General features: G+C 42.3%; 1 protein-coding gene across 2 annotated transcripts in view; it reads left to right on the forward strand.

Moving 5' to 3' along the window:
• Nucleotides 1–16,580, forward strand: part of TUBGCP6 (tubulin gamma complex component 6) — a 35,292-nt gene that overhangs the window by 14,469 nt on the left and 4,243 nt on the right. For both annotated transcript variants that reach the window (XM_081927607.1, XM_081927608.1), the window contains exons 10-23: nt 1,347–1,486; nt 2,897–3,046; nt 4,084–4,165; nt 4,261–4,349; nt 4,490–4,605; nt 5,860–5,998; nt 6,109–6,222; nt 7,851–9,090; nt 9,846–9,901; nt 10,783–10,975; nt 12,986–13,154; nt 14,513–14,654; nt 14,948–15,142; nt 15,356–15,488. In XM_081927607.1, the coding sequence (XP_081783733.1) occupies nt 1,347–1,486; nt 2,897–3,046; nt 4,084–4,165; nt 4,261–4,349; nt 4,490–4,605; nt 5,860–5,998; nt 6,109–6,222; nt 7,851–9,090; nt 9,846–9,901; nt 10,783–10,975; nt 12,986–13,154; nt 14,513–14,654; nt 14,948–15,142; nt 15,356–15,488 (2,958 nt within the window). The remainder of the gene's footprint in view (nt 1–1,346; nt 1,487–2,896; nt 3,047–4,083; nt 4,166–4,260; nt 4,350–4,489; nt 4,606–5,859; nt 5,999–6,108; nt 6,223–7,850; nt 9,091–9,845; nt 9,902–10,782; nt 10,976–12,985; nt 13,155–14,512; nt 14,655–14,947; nt 15,143–15,355; nt 15,489–16,580) is intronic.

Consider the following 16,580-nt stretch of genomic DNA (forward strand, 5'->3'; position numbering starts at 1 on the left):
CTTAATTTGTTCTGGAAGTCTGTTCTTAAAGTAAAGCATTAAAGTAAAGACTTTCCCATAGCAGCAGGGGACTCAATTTACAAATGGAACACACTCAACAGGAAGTGGAACATGTTCTGCTTCCAAGGCAAAGTTCACAAACCAAAACACCTACTTCTGGGTTTGCAGCGTTCTGAATCCAAGTTGTTCATAAACTAAGCTGTTCTTAAACCAAGCTACCACTGTATTCTCAGAGGTTATACAGCTAACAATATCACAAGACACTAGCCACTAGACATCAATGACACTAGCGTTACCATATTCCTGATGCCAGTCACAAGGTGCATCATCTGGATGAAGTTGTGGATTTTGCTTGAAATGAAATAGAGTGATTGCAAAGTACCATATTTTTCGCACCATAGGACGCACCGGACAATAGGACGCACCTTGTTTTAGAGGGGGGAGAACAAGGGGGAAAAATTCTTCCGCTCTCTGACCAGCGCCCCTTTAGCGAAGCGGCAGGAAGCGCGGCGCAGAGAGTGGGAGAATTTCCCCCCTCTTGTTTTCCCACTCTAAAACAAGGTGCCATTTAAGGTGCGTTCAGGCGGCTACCTTGGAAGCCTGGAGAGCTAGAGGGGTCAGTGCGCACCAACCCATCTCGCTCTCCAGGCTTCAGGTTCCTTTCGACCTGCTCTTTGGGGCTGGCGGGGGGAAGCCCACCACCAGCCCCAAAGAGCAGGTCTGGGAGCAGCGGAAAGGCGCAGCGGAGAGGCTGCTGCCATAGTCACGCGTCACTTCTCCAGCTGGGAGAGGGTCGCGGGGCTATGGTTTCTTTATCCCCGTCCGCGCTCTCCCGGCTGGAGAGGTGACGCACGGCTATTGAGGCTCCTGCCATAGCCGCGCATCACCTCTCCAGCCAGGAGAGGGTCGCGGGGGGCTGCTTTAGCTCCGCGCGCGCTCTCCCGGCTGGAGAGGTGACGCGCGGCTATGGAGGCTCCTGCCAGAGCCGCGCGTCACCTCTCCAGCCGGGAGAGGGTCGCGGGGGGCTGCTTTAGCTCCGCGCGCGCTCTCCCGGCTGGAGAGGTGACGCGCGGCTATGGAGGCTCCTGCCAGAGCCGCGCGTCGCCTCTCCAGCCGGGAGAGGGTCGCGGGGCTATGGTGTCTTCGCTCCATAGGACGCACACACATTTCCCCTTCATTTTTGAAGGGGAAAAAGTGCGTCCTATAGAGCGAAAAATACGGTAAATCATTGGGTTCTGTTCAACAAATAGATAATAGTTTCACTTTTATTGAATTAAAAACTTAATACAGCAAAGTACTCTTTATATGCCTCACTTTCTGACCTCTCTGTCCTTTTGGATCTCTAGACAAACACTACTGGACCCATGGGTACGTTTTAATTTCCAAGGAAGTAGAAGACTGTGTGCCTGTGTTTTTGAAACATATTGCTAATGATGTCTACATTTGTGGGAAAACCATAAACTTGCTAAAGTTGTGTTGTCCCAGGGTAAGTACCCCTTGCTCTTGAAAATCATGGAGTAAGCATTGCTTTCAAGTACATTTGAAGTCATATACCCTTGGAAAGTCAGTTTTAGCTGAAGAGACTATGACTCCCCTTGCAGTCTCTCAGATTGGCTGAGAACACCTTCCCTAACTATGACATTCATGCAGCACGTCCATATTTTGGGTTAATTTCATACATAGAAATTCCTTGTTCCTGGACTGTAAGCCACTGCCCCACCCAAATGTATTATAGGACCTTTCTACTGAGATTATTCTGTTATTGGCCAAGATCAAGCTATTATTATTATTTATTGAATTTATATACCACGCTATACCAGGAGGTCTCAAGGTGGTCCACAGAAAAGATCAACATAAAAACCACGATATATATAATCAAAATAAAAACAACAGCCCAATTACACACACACACCCCAATTACAGGAATCTTTTAGTTTAGAATGTTTCTTAAATTGAAGACTAAATGACAGCTAATTTAAATAAAAAGCTGAATTCTTTGCTTCCCCCTCATTTTTCATGCAAAGATAGACTTCCAAGTAGAGCATCTCTTCATAGGCTTAATTATGATTTGATTTTTTTTAACCACAAATCATTCTGTGCTTGCTCTCTGTCATATCATGAATATGTTGCTTGTCTTCCGTATCACGTTATCGTGGAACGTAAGTTTAAAATTCTTACTTCATAATTGGCTGCCTTATGTTTGATCTAAACTAACCGGACGAACCTTTCACAATGAAACAATCTGAAAGAAACGGCAAAGCATATCCCATGGAGGTGTTCACGACAAAACGTTCCACAAAGAACATCAGAAACAGTCACTATAGTCCCACAGCCCAGCAGTTAATGGAATAATATAATAAATACTGTCACAAGGGCGGATAACTCTTTTAAGCGCAAAGGCCACAATCCCTTCCAGGGAACCCATGTCAGTGGCACATGGAACAAGTGATGTTACTCTTATATTTGACTAGGGCCAGCCACACATGCATTTCTACACATACAGTACATCTCTCTGGTCAGGCAGCAGAACTAGAGGAGAGAGTGTAGCCTAGACAGGGAGGGGTGTGGCCTGGGGAGATCCCTGAGGGCCACTTAAGGAGGTCTGGGGGCCACATTTGTTCCAGGCCCAGGTCATGAGGATTCCCACCCACAGTCCACAACAGACTTAAGACTGAATGAGACCCTACCAATAGGTTTGCAGTTCTAAAGTGCACGAAAGCTTGGATTGCATTCTTCAGATGTTTACTGCCACTCAATAATAATAATAATAATAATAATAATAATAATATACCCTGCCCTCCCCAGCCAAGACTAAGCTGAGGGTGGCTAACACCCAATATAAAAACAAATTGAACTTAAAAACAAGATGAAAATACAACATTAAAACATTTTGCAGCACTACATCTGCTGGTCCGACATCCCCGTTCCTCGGATTTCTGTCATCTTCTCCCTCGACGAATTGAGAGAGATTGAGAGAGATTGTGCAGTGTACGTGGGCCGAATGGAAAGAATCGCACGCTATAGTACCATCAGCAAGGAGGAAAAGGTAGACTGACTCAACCAAATAAATCTTTTTTTGTATCAGGAAAGTGCCGTTGCCCAGAACATGGACTCTGCCTTTGTATGGTGTATCAAAAACAACAGTGTGGTCCTTGCGCATGTGTGTTTGAAAATAAGTCATTAATTTCACTGGGACAAGTGAGAAAGCATGCTGCCTTGGCATAGGCATTAGGGTGCTACTGGTGCAGCAGATCTTAGGCCCAGACAAATGAAAAGCCAAACTTTATTTTACCCATCAAATTACAATACTGTAATTGTTTCAGTTAAGACCCCCCCATTTATAGGTAAGATAGTTTCTTTGCTTGCCTGATAACTTGTTCTTCTTTCATGAAATTGCACACCTGAATACATGCTTAGGGTTTTTGTTTTGTCCCCAAATACAGGAAAGCCTTTATATTCATTCACTTCAATGTTCTCCCATCAGCTGTTTTGGATGAAGACTTAATGGCACTCCATATGCAAATCTTGTATGTCTCTGCGTGTCAGTAAAGAGTTGTGTATTTTTTAATAGAGGTGACAGAACCAGACTTGTTTGTTCTTTGATCACACCCTTCTCAGAATGGCATACAGCCTTTTTACACCTTTAGTCTTCAATCTTTTATGACCCAGAACTTTCATTTAACAAAACATGCATTTGAGAACCTGCTTCTCAATTTTTAATCATATGTTTGTATAGCAGGAATGATACTTTTGCATTCCACTATTGATTGGGTTGTGAGCCTTTAGTGGGTCCTGAACCATCAGATAAATGAATTGGTTGTAATTTATGTTCTAGCTATAAAGGTTTCTAAGCAATTTTGACATAATGGATGCTAGGGTTTTTGTTTTTTAATCTTGTGCTGGTGTGTGTGTGTGTGTGTGTGTGTAGTACTGAAAATTGACCTTTCCGTATTTTTGTGTTTATTTCCCCCCCCCCCCCCGTATGAAATCCAAATGTTTGAGGGTTAGTGGATTATTAATAAAGTTGAACTAACCCGAGTTACGCTTGAAAACCACATTAAATCCTGTGAAATTGCTTCCTAGGACTTGCGCATGGAAATTGAAAAACAGGAGCTAATTTTCCACGCTCGAGAAACAGCTACCAAAGCTCTAAAAGCTTTTACTGGTAAGTTACAGGTGTCTTTGCAGTCCAGTTGGTTTTTCACAGCGACTGTTTTCTTTATTTCTTTTTAACATTTCTGCGTCTTAAATTTGTTTCAGATCAACAAATATCAGAGAAAATGGTGCTGGATGCAAAGAAGCGTGAGCAGTTTCAGAAATTGAAAGAACAATTTGAAAAAGATAAAGAGGTATTTGCAACGTGCCTTTTCTGCTAGCAACGTTAAGAGACAGAGAATCTTTATATAGAACTTGCTTCGATAAAAATATGCAGAGCACAATGTGTGCTTTTGGAATGTGGTTTCTAAAGCTTTCTTAAATGTTTATGTAGCGCCGACGTGCTCTGAAACAGGAGGAGACTGATGATGATTTCAGTTATGCTCGGGAACTGAGAGAGAGGGAAAGAAGACTGAAGGCTTTGGAAGAGGAATTGGAGAAAAGGGCAAGGTAAAAGTGTGGAAGGAAGGAAGGCTGTTAAAACTGCACATTCAAAATTTTGTACCAAGCAGTTGTATGTTTACAAAAATAGCTCCCAAGCTGGAAAATGGATAGTCCAGTTTCTCATCTTTCAGAATGGAAGAAGGTTTTGCTGATAAACTATAAACTCCCCCTTATGCCCTGCCAGCCTAGCTGCTGTGTATGTCGTACCAGGAGTCTTTACATTGTCTTTGTCTTGGCATCTCAGCTGCTGCATATCAAAGTTGGAGCAATATGGCGGTTGCGAGTGTAGATACACTTTTATCGGCTCTGCTGATGTGCCTGCACCATGCCAGCCTCATCCTGATATTTAGCAGTAATGTGGAAGTCAGCTCAGAGCTGCCACCCTGCTAGTCTAAACTCAGCCCTGTTATTGATTCAACTGTGTGCTGCTAGTTCTGAATGAAAAATGGTATAACTTTGAGTATGTTATAGCCATTGGTATTTAGTGAACAGCCAAAACTATACAGCTTTAAGGTGCTTTTCTTGTGTTTGATCTGTTACAGAACAGCATTAAGCTTGCACAAATATCTGACTGCACAGCACAGTGTATGTATCATTTGAAAACACAACAGACACAAAGCTCCCAAATTTTCACCTGTTTAATTTATAATTAAAGGTAAAGGGACCCCTGACCATTAGGTCCAGTCGTGACCGACTCTGGGGTTACGGCGCTCATCTCGCTTTATTGGCTGAGGGAGCCGGCATACAGCTTCTGGGTCATGTGGCCAGCATGACTAAGCCACTTCTGGCGAACCAGAGCAGCACACGGAAACGCTGTTTACCTTCCCGCTGGAGCGGTACCTATTTATCTACTTGCACTTTAACGTGCTTTCGAACTGCTAGGTTGGCAGGAGCAGGGACCGAGCAACGGGAGCTCACCCCGTTGTGGGGATTCGAACCACCGACCTTCTGATCGGCAAGTCCTAGGCTCTGTGGTTTAACCCACAGCGCCACCTGTGTCCCCAAAATTTATAATTAGGTTTAAAATTATTTATTTTTCAGTGAGCATTGGTTGCTTAGGAACTTCAACATGTTATATGATGCATTGATAAATTATCCGACTTGCTAGCTCACTAAATCTTGAGCTTGTGAGCTACATTTTTACTCTGGAGGGATGGTAGCCTAAGTAATCTAAACACCTTCCTGTTGTACTCTGCTCTATCATGGTATATATCCTGTAAAACTACATGGTGAAGTTATTCTACCTTTCTTTTCACTTAGGCAAGAGCTGATTGACCACTATAGCAAACTCTCCGAAGAGGCAGCCCGTAGAGAGAGAAAAGCCATATGGAAAATTCAGAGGCACAAATTGGAAACGGCCCGTCTCAAATTTTTGATGGAAGATCAAAAGCGTACCGAGGTAGCTTAAATGCTGCTGCTGTTGCTTTTTTTTAGAAAGCACATTGACAGTGGTTATTTATGTATGCATTGGTATGTATAAATCTTTGATCTTTTCCATTTGATGTGTAGGACATGCTTGAGAAACTTCCAGGTGGAAAGTATAGGAGGAAAGCAGACATTGGGGAAGGGTGGTGTCAGCAGTCTTCCGCCACAGTTGTGCCAGTCAGTGATTCCAGCATTCAGGTTGGTGTTCCTTTAAGAAAACTCCTGTTCCATAAACACCATCATCTTCTTGATTCACCTGTGGCAAGGACTACGTTCCCATTCATCCATTCATTCATAAGTATCCCATTTTTTCAGGTTTTATTATTTAAATAAAGTAATATATTATGGAATAAACTCTTCAGCTATCTTCTCTGTATTTGTTACCATTTTTAATTTTTTTTTAAGTCATCTTTTAATCTTGTTTTCTTTTTTAATGTTTCTTTTCTAACTCCTCTATTTCTTTCATATATGCTTTTCTTAATTCTTTCTTTGTTCAGACAGGCTGATATAAATTGCTCCCATAAAATGGTTTTACTTGTATTCCATTATTAACATTTTTGAGACATCTGCTGTATTATTTATCTCAAAAACAGTTTTCTAAGTCTGTAACTTTTTTTTTTTGCACTATTTCTGGGTCTTTCGGTAAAGAGTTATTTTATCTCCCGTACTCTTTGAGGTTTATTCCTCAAGCTTTAATCCTATTTCCAGCTATATGGGACTATTGTCTGCATATATCCTTTGTAGATCCATTCAAGGGTACAACTCTTTTGGGTTAGAGTAAAAGGTAGAGTTGTTCCTTTAAGATTTGGCTGAGTAAAACATTGTATTTTATAGTAAAAGTGGGTAACGTGACCCTCCAGATGTTGTTGGACTCCAATTCTCATCAGCAACATCCTGCATAGCCAGTGGTGAGGGATGATGGGAGTTGTAGTCCAGCAACACCGCGAACTGCTGGTTCACCACCCCCTGTTCTTCTGGCATTTTGTACTATATGTGTCAGATTTATTGATGTTTAGATCACCATTTAGTCATTTCTGGGCACTCCTAGAACTTCCCTTTCTTTTTGCTTTCCTCCTTTTTTGTGATCTGTGCTTTGTAAGATTGCATGTCACAGTGTGCACAGTAAGACCCACATTTTAGAGCAGGCATCGCCAAACTCGGCCCTCCAGATGTTTTGGGACTACAACTCGATGTGAGTTGTAGTCCCAAAACATCTGGAGGGCCGAGTTTGGTGATGCCTGCTCTAAAATGTGGGCCTAACAGGGCCAGTGGTAAGGGATGCTGGGAATTGTAGTCCCAAAACATCTGGAGGGCTGAGTTTGGGGGTGCCTGTTTTATAGCCCAGTAGAAGGAGGGGAGTTTATAAAGTGGCCTGTTATTCTGGTTTTAAATTGGGAGCTTTGAGGACCAAATTGCATGTTAGTGTGAATAATAGGTACAGAATAGGCCATTTGTTCTCTATGCCTATCTTCTTTTTCTTGAGCAAGTGTTACAATGTTGGGTTATGGATTGTGCAATTTAAAAAAAATGTAGAAACCAGTGTTTCAGACAGAGGTCTTTGTTTTCACCCGATATCCAAACAATACAGCTGGTTATGCAAGCAAATATCAACTGTTTCCATAGTGATTGAAGTAGCTACTGGAGCATTTGAAAAGCTCGGTGAAGATGATAATAACCCTAAACTGCTTAAAAAATAAACAGTGATATAAAACTATTAAAAGGTAGTTTCAGAAACTATGGATAAAATAATGAAGGTGAAGATATCCCAGCTGTATAATTGAGTTGCATATCTGTTCTAGTAATTAATTTTCTTTTTTCCATTTTAGTTAACTTCTGCAGAGCCCGAGTGTCCTGATGGTGTGGACATCGGCAGAGACCCAGAATCTCAACTAGTGATATCCCCAGGCTTACTGCAGGCAACAAATATACAGTCTAATGATTATTCAGAGTCCGAAGAAACAGAAACTGCATCTCAGGTACTCCATATGGAGCAAGCAGCTACTCTGCCAAAGAGTGTATCTGAACTTGGTCTGGATTTTGAAGATTTTTTACCAAAGCCTCAGGAAGAAACATTTGTTGTCCCCAGTGCCCAAGAGACCAACTTGTTGGATGAAGCCCTGCAGAATATCAGTTCAGATCTTTCCTTGCATGGTCAGACAGATGAAAACAGTTCTGCACTGAAAGGTGCGGCAGAAGGGGAAACCGGTACCCAAGTCTCCGAATACGACGGGTATGACTTTAATACTGTTCTCAGGCCTTCAGTCTCACACAGCCATGTTGCAGCTGGAGAAAACGTCTTTGATGTTGAGGACAGGGTACCTCGCTGGAACGTTCACGGCCATGCGTCTGATGCAAATATTAAAATTGGGGAATACGTACCTGACGCTGAACTCTCCCACCCGCATTCAAACCCTCATGGCCACTCCTCGGATGCACACATCAAAATTGGACAGTATGCTTCCGAAGTCGAACCTAGCCGCCCACGCTGGAATATCCATGGGCATGTCTCTGCAGCTCATATTCAGATTGGTGAATATGCCTCTGAGTTTGAGCCATCAAGGCCAAGGTGGAATATCCACGGCCATGCTTCGGATGCCAATATTAAGATTGGCGAGTATGTATCAAATATAGAGCCAGCTAGACCTCGCTGGAACATCCATGGCCACTCGTCGGATGCTAATATCAGAGTTGGGGAAAATACGTCTGATGTTGTGTCCTCGCGACCTCGCTGGAATATTCATGGGCACGCCTCTCAGTCACACATTAAAATTGGAGACATGGTTTCTGATTCGGAGGTTTCCGTGCCTCGATGGAGTGTCTTTGGCCATGCCTCGCAGTCGAGTATTCAAATAGGAGAGTGGACCCCTTCAACTTTCAGCGATCCGATACCTCATCTTAAAGCCGTCTCTGGCCCCGCATCTGACTCTACAGTTCAGACATTCCTGTATAACGGACAATTCCCTACAATCAAAGAGCATGATACAGGACAAGAGTCGATGCCTTCTGGTTGTGTGTTGAGCGATAACCTGGATGAAAAGCCACAAAGAAGCCTAGAAGAACAGGGGGGTGAGTGGCAATCAGTGAACAAATTACTTTGTAGACTTCCTCCCTCCCCTCCATTATTAAGAGCCCTAAAATAGAAGTCTATTCAGGCCGAGACAATCCAGTTAGGATCCTTTGTCTTCAGTGGGTTTGTGCTTAGGTTATACAGTCGTACCTTGGTTTTCAAACGGAATCCGTTCCTGAAGTTTGTTCGATATCCGAAAATGTTTGAAAACCAAGGCGCAGCTTCCGATTGGCTGCAGGAGCTTCCTGTATTCGATCGGAAGCCGTGTTGGACGTTCGGGTTCCAAAGAATGTTTGCAAACCAAAACACTCACTTCCGGGATTACGGCGTTTGGGAGCCAAAATGTTTGAGTTGCAAGGTGTTTGACAACCAAGGTACGGCTGTACTGAGTAAAAACTTTATTTTAACTACATTTTAATGGGCAGTTAAAACAGAAATGAATTAATTGTTCATGTTTCCTAAATACTGCTTTCTCTACAAAGGAAACCTAGAGCCATATAAATGCAAGAGACCATCACCATTAACAGACAAAATTCTATTATGAAACAGAAAAAAAGCCTGATAGTTTTTTATTATTACTATATTGGTGCTGGGTAACATGAGTGGGAGACTAAATCATGTATTTGAAATGCTTGTGTGTCTTGTGAGGCTCTGTACATTTCACACTGCTTCTAGATTCCTTAAGGCTAGACAATATTTGTCATGTTTTTCAGTTCCCTCCAGTAATAAATCCCCTCTTTTTTGGTTAATATAGCAATCATAATGGATGATGCCAAAGATCTCTCCACAGCGCCTTCTCAGGATATACAGGTGAGGAAACAGCAACTTACCGTATTTTTCGCTCTATAAGACGCACCAGACCACAAGACGCACCTAGCTTTTGGAGGAGGAAAACAAGAAAAAAAATATTCTCAATCTCAGAAGCCAGAACAGCAAGAGGGATCGCTGTGCAGTGAAAGCAGCAATCCCTCTTTCTGTTCTGGCTTCTGGGATAGCTGCGCAGCCTGCATTCGCTCCATAAGACGCACACACATTCCTCCTTACTTTTTAGGAGGGGAAAAGTGAGTCTTATAGAGCAAAAAATACGGTAAGTTTCAAATTACTAGCTCCCTAATCTTAAGTAGATGAATCTCATTGTGACACTCAAGTAAAATTACTGAAGTAGTGGGCACGATGTTCCCTTGAATTATTTTAATTCTCCCAAATATGAATTATTTTAATTCTCCCCAATGTTATTCCCTGTCTTCACTCATTTATATCTTAAACAGAAAATATTACCAGAAAGTATTATTGTCTTTACTTGCTGATTGGCTAAGTGTCCTCTGAATTCCTTATCTGAACCTTGTTTTATTCTCTCAGGGCCCTCTGACTTTAGGAATTTGCAAAAATTCTGATACCGACTTGACAGATCGCTTAGCTAAAATCAAAGTGAAAAGGGCAGAGAGAGAAAATTAAGCTTAAGATGAGGATAACTCTAGCCCATTTTCTCATATATCATTTAACATACGTTATTACAAGCAACACTATTACTAGCAACAACACCTAAGGAGGGCTGCTTAAATGACAAGAATCTTGAAGGTTCAGGAAAACCCAAGATGCAATGATAAGTGTGCTTAAGCAAGACTGCAACGCCTTCTGGATCAAAAATGAGCCTCCTTTTCTCCAATATCCATTCCACTTTTTTTCATCAGGTAGAGGATCCTGAAAAATCGACCGAATTGGTTCTTATGACTCAGCAGATTTCTCTCTCTGAAGTCAGCACATCTGAAAGTTCAGAAGGCATAAGCACTGCTATTGCCAAGTGGAAGAAAGAGGAAGATTATGTGAAAGCCTTATCTGATCAGTATTGCCTTGAAAAATACCAGGACAGCTACGATTTGATGTGTGAGTACTCCTAACATGAGGTGCATTAAGAGAATGGAATCACTTGATATGCCATTATCCCTCAAGGAGAGTAGTGCTTGTAGAATGTTGTCGTCTAGAGCGTCATTCACTAAAAACATTTCTGGGGAGTCTCTTTCCCGCAGACAACTTGGGTCACATTTAAATGATCCAGCCACGTAGGTTGGGGTCTCTTAAGGATTTCAATTCCATGATGGGGATCCACACAGCAGGCCACCACCTAATCATCATTATTTTTTATTTATTGAATTTATATACTGCCCTATACCTGTTCTTCTAGACAGAAAGGTTTTTTATTGTGCCATCATGCTGACGTTGCACACTTGGTATCATTAAGGCACATAGAGATTGTGTCAGTCCTTCGCGGATTCTCCCAAGTCCAAATAAGTAGCCCCAGACTGCAGCAGTGTTGCAGCACAAGTTTGTGCAGGATTCTGTAGACCTCATTTGGTTAAACTCTAAATTGCATTCACTTGTACCCTTTCCTCATTACTAATTACCTCTGAAATGCCGTGCCCCCGATATTAGAACGCCCCTCTCATTTTTCTTTTGGAACATCATTTAAATATATTTTTGTTCACCCTGTTTTGGATTTTTATTTTTAATGGCAGGCACTTCCTTCACCAATTGAGAGGCTTTTCTGAATGTGTATGGTGTGTGTGATTGAGACGGATATATTTGGGCAGAGTGGGGTGGAGGGGAGATGTACGTGTGATCCTGTGTGATGAGAGAGGAAGGCATGTACAGTGGTGCCCCGCAAGACGAATGCCTCGCAAGACGGAAAACTCGCTAGACGAAAGGGTTTTCTGTTTTTTGAGCTGCTTTGCAAGATGAATTTCCCTATGGGCTTGCTTTGCAAGACGAAAACGTCTTGCAAGTTTGTTTCCTTTTTCTTAACACCATTAATACAGTTGCGACTTGACTTTGAGGAGCAACTCATAGAACGCAGTGTACATGGTAGCCTTTTTTGAGGTTTTAAAAGACTTTGGTGATTTTTGAAGCTTTTCCAAAACTTCTTTTGCAGCCATTTGTTAAGCTTTTAAAACTTTTTTGGGGGGTTTTGGATTTTGGGTTGGGGTGTTTGGAATTCAAGGACTTGGTGTTGGGGAGGGGTTTGCAAGAATCTGGAAGCTTGTGTTTTTTTTCTGCATTTTTATGATTTTCTGTGACCATTGGGCCACTCTGCTGTTTTTAAAAAAATTCTGGATTTGAATTTCTGTGTGCTGGGTGGCTGGGGGAACAGTTGGGGAGGTGTTTACAAGAATCTGGAAGCTTGTTTTTTCCCCCTGCATTTTTATGATTTTCTGTGACCATTGGGCCACTCTGCTGTTTTTTAAAAAAAATTCTGGGTTTGAATTTTGAAATGCTCTTTACAGTATGTGTGACTTTAAAGAGCACTTAATAAGCTCTTGTTGTACCAAATTTGGCTTCGTTTGGACTTTTTTTGACCATAGGAACGCATTAATTGATTTTCAATGCATTCCTATGGGATTTCGTGCTTCGCAAGACGAAAAATTCGCTAGACGAAAAAATTCGTGGAACGAATTAATTTTGTCTTGCGAGGCACCACTGTATATGTCGCTGGGCATATGTGAAGTGAGTGTGTGCTGTGTACAAGAGAAAGTGTGGACACCACATATTGCACTGGAGGAAGGAATGCTCCCTGTTATTAAACAGCAACAGCATTGTGTGTCAGGGAGATCAGTATTGTTCGATCTCCACAATCAGGACCAGCAGGACATGGGTGACTTCCAATCATGAGGTTATCTTGGGAAACGTGGAGCAGCCCTGACCACACACTCTCTATTTTTGTGTTTTGCCATGTCCCCCCCCCCCCCCGCTCTGTGATTGTCACCCACCACACTTCCTTGAAATTTGAAATGGGCTCATTGGCCGTAATGGTTGCCTCTCATTTTTATTTGCTGTATAGCATTTTGTTTTGAAAGTGCTTTAGAAACAGTAATCATTGTTTTTACCTATGCTCTAACACAGCAGAACTTCCAGTTTCCCATCTTCTGCATCATGTGATACCAAGATCCTACACCTTCCCTGTGGACCCATCAGCACAGTCAGCAACAGACGAAACAGCTGTGCAACTGAGTGAGCTCTTATCACTCCCAGTACTGATGAAACGGTCAATCACTGCCCCTTTGGTTTCTCAGTAAGTAAAATGTAGAAGTGATCGGTCAACATTGTAGTAATAATATAGCTTGCATTGCTGGTCATATTCTTTCCTTAATGTGGAAACACATCGATACATACATTGACCTTCTTTCCTTTTATTTGGTTAGTAAGGTAAGCAATTCAGTGACTGTTGTAACAAGAAATGTGAACTGATTCAGCAGTATATAGTTCGGATATCTATTATTGGACGGCATTCTTTAGCAGATCTTTAAACTGCAAATCATATTTCTTCCGCAGTCTTCTCTTTTTCAGGCTGGATGTGCTTCAGAGTTCTTATCCACTGTCCATTCACTTCAGAACGTGGGGGGGGGGGGGGGAGGATGTTTTTCAACCTGAAAAACCTGGAACGTGGGGGGGGGGATGTTTTTCAACCTGAAAAACCTGGACCCTTCACCAACCCTCTAGGGCCAGCCAAAACTCCACATACACACAGACACAGTAAAAACTACAAACCCATTGCTGCCATTCACCCATTATGAAGATCCCCATGTATAATCCTTTTTCTTTCAGTGTAGAATCAGGGTCATACACACAAAGAACCTGAATAGAGATTTGCTTCCTTCATTGAAACCGATGGCTTTTCAAGTGGGAGAGCTCAGTATGGATTAGTCCCATTAAAAAAAAGTGGAAATTAAAGTCAGATTTCAGAGAGTGGCATGCAAAGCCAAGAAGGGACAGAGCAGTCTGAATATAAGGTGCTGGACTGGATAGGGAGTCTTGTGCTCCATTTCTTCCTCATTGGCATTCCCATGCCCTTCAGGACACCAGGCAAAAAGGTCTGAACTTCTCTGCCTAGCCTAGCCTTGAGCCTTAATAGGGATGCAGATCATTCACTTGATGGAGCAGGGAAGGGAGCAGTTTCCATCTGCATCAAAGCGCTAGGTGGTAGAGGTTTAAACTTCTCTTGTCCATTCCAGAGCCTTGACGGCAACGCAGGTTGCACTGCCTCTGCTTGGTTCTGCACACTTCCTCCCCCTGTACAGTGCAAACACTACCTACCACCAGTGAACTATTGAACGGGGCCTAGTAGTGAAGGTTTGGTGCTCTGCTCTAGAATGAGAAACCGTAAAGCTTCTAGTTAGAACACAGCAGCTGTTACAGATTTTGAACAGTGCAGGAAGAATTACTTGCAAGTGTAATGAACAGAAGTGAGAATGGGCAACTGGGATTTCTTTCAAAGGGTGTTTGGAGGGAGCCTATAATTTGATTGTGGGTAGAGGATCAAAACCTTGGCCATTTTTAATTTACCCTATCCATGAAGCTAAAATGCTGTTTTACCTTTTTATTGGCTTTTTTTAAAAAAAGTAACTGGTGTTTGTTTTCATTTGTTCCTAGTGTTTCACTTGTGAACAAAGCCATTGTTGACTACTATTTTGTGGAACTCAATATTGAGAAGCATTTTGGAGCACTAAGGCATTTTTTGTTGATGGAAGATGGAGAGTTTGCTCAGTCGCTCAGTGATCTACTTTTTGAAAAGGTATTTGCAAAGGCTTTTCCTTAAACGCCTGATTATTGACTATATATCTAGTTGCTGGCATGTGAGGAAATCATATTACATGTGTATGTCCTACTAAAGATAGGGATTGTGTAGCATTTGGCAGTAGTTTCAATGATCACAACCTGAACAACCTCTCTTGGAAGTTTTAAATATAAGGGACTTTCTGGCTTGAGCTGTGTTTGTAGGAACATTTAAAAAAATCCCATTATCTACTTTGGAAAGGTTATTCTGACAAATAAATTCTCAATATCTAATGTGTTTTCTAATTTCAGCTTGGATCAGGACAGACACCTGGCGAACTTTTGAACCCACTGGTCCTCAATTCCATTTTAAATAAGGCTCTGCAATATAGTCTCCATGGGGACACTCACTTGGCTTCCAATCTCTCATTTGCACTGAAGTACCTTCCAGAGATGTTCAAGCCCAATGCGCCCGATGCCCTAAACTGCTTAGAACTACGCTATAAGGTGAGAAGACACACAAGAGTTGAGAAGTGAGCCAGATTTTAAGATTCCCCTATATGCATTGCAGTTAATCGATCCTGCTTGTTCTCTGATGCTCCTTAGAAATGCATTCTGTTCTGCTAACTGTGACGTAATCCTCATCTTAAATAGGCAGCGGAATATTCTGATGCCTTGGGAGACATGCAGTCATAATAGGTGTTTTTTTTTAATATATAGGTTGACTGGCCCATGAACATTGTCATTACGGAGAACTGCATGAATAAATATAACAAGATTTTCTCTTTCCTGTTGCAATTGAAGCATATGGTGTGGACTCTTAAGGATGTTTGGTTCCACTTAAAGCGAACTGGTAAGATAAAATCTGACTACTTTTATTTAGCCTGAAAGCTAACCTGTTCAGAAGATTCAGATAAGTGAGTTAAATCTAAAATCACTGTTTCCTATTTCTACCGTATTTACTTGAATCTAATGCTCACCTTTTTTGGCCCAATTACGTTGTGAAAACTGAGGTGCACATTAGATTCGATGGCACATTCACATTCGCCAGCAAATACTTTATTTAGTTTCAAGACTGATGAGGTGCGCATTAGAATCAATGGTGCCTTAGACTTGAGTAAATACGGTATATTCCATGAGAGTTTGATTATTCAACCGCAAACCCATATAACTGAAGGTGAAAGCGGTTTGCTTTGACACAACAGAAGAAGTTTTGGATTCTCATCCAGATGGAATAAAAGAAAGGCCAATTGTCTTCCAAGGGTGGTATTCCAGTTTGCTCTGTGAGCTATTAATGCAACAGCAAGAAAAAATAACCCCTGCTTCACCTAGTACATTGTAGGTATTGCACAATACCATATTTGAAATAGTAAAGAGGAAAAACATAACCAAGCACAAAAAGACCAATGGATATATTGATTGAGGGTGAATTTATGAAAGCCTGTTTCAAGTAAGATCTATTTGATTTCTAATCTGGTCTCCTAGTACAGTGGTTTTCAACCAGTGTGCTGTGGCACCCTGGGGTGCCTTGAATGATAGGGGTGCTGCGGGCAACACTGGCGTCTGTCCCCCCTCGCATCTCTGCCTCCCACAGCTGTTTGTTGCAGTGGCCCTGGCTACGAGCTCGCCAGGCATATATTACCTCTGGGGCTGGCCAGGGGGTCCTTCCCAGGCCCCTTTGTGGTGGGGGGGGGAGGGGGACTCAGAAACCTGGGGCTGCAGCTGCCCAGATGACTCCCGAGGGGCGAGGAGACAGAGGGAACACTCCACAAGGGAGGGTGTTCGAAAAAGGGTGAGAGGCAGCCGGCTCTGCAGGCAAGGGGTGACGTAACTTGGCTCCACAGGGTTGCCACAGAAAGAATGTAGTTGGTCAAGGGAGCCGTGGACTCAGAAATGATTGAAAACTTCTCTCCTAGTTGTATTAAACCAGGATGGTGAATCTGTG

Source organism: Podarcis melisellensis, assembly GCF_964234715.1.
Source record: "Podarcis melisellensis genome assembly, chromosome: 10".
Lineage (NCBI taxonomy): Eukaryota > Metazoa > Chordata > Lepidosauria > Squamata > Lacertidae > Podarcis > Podarcis melisellensis.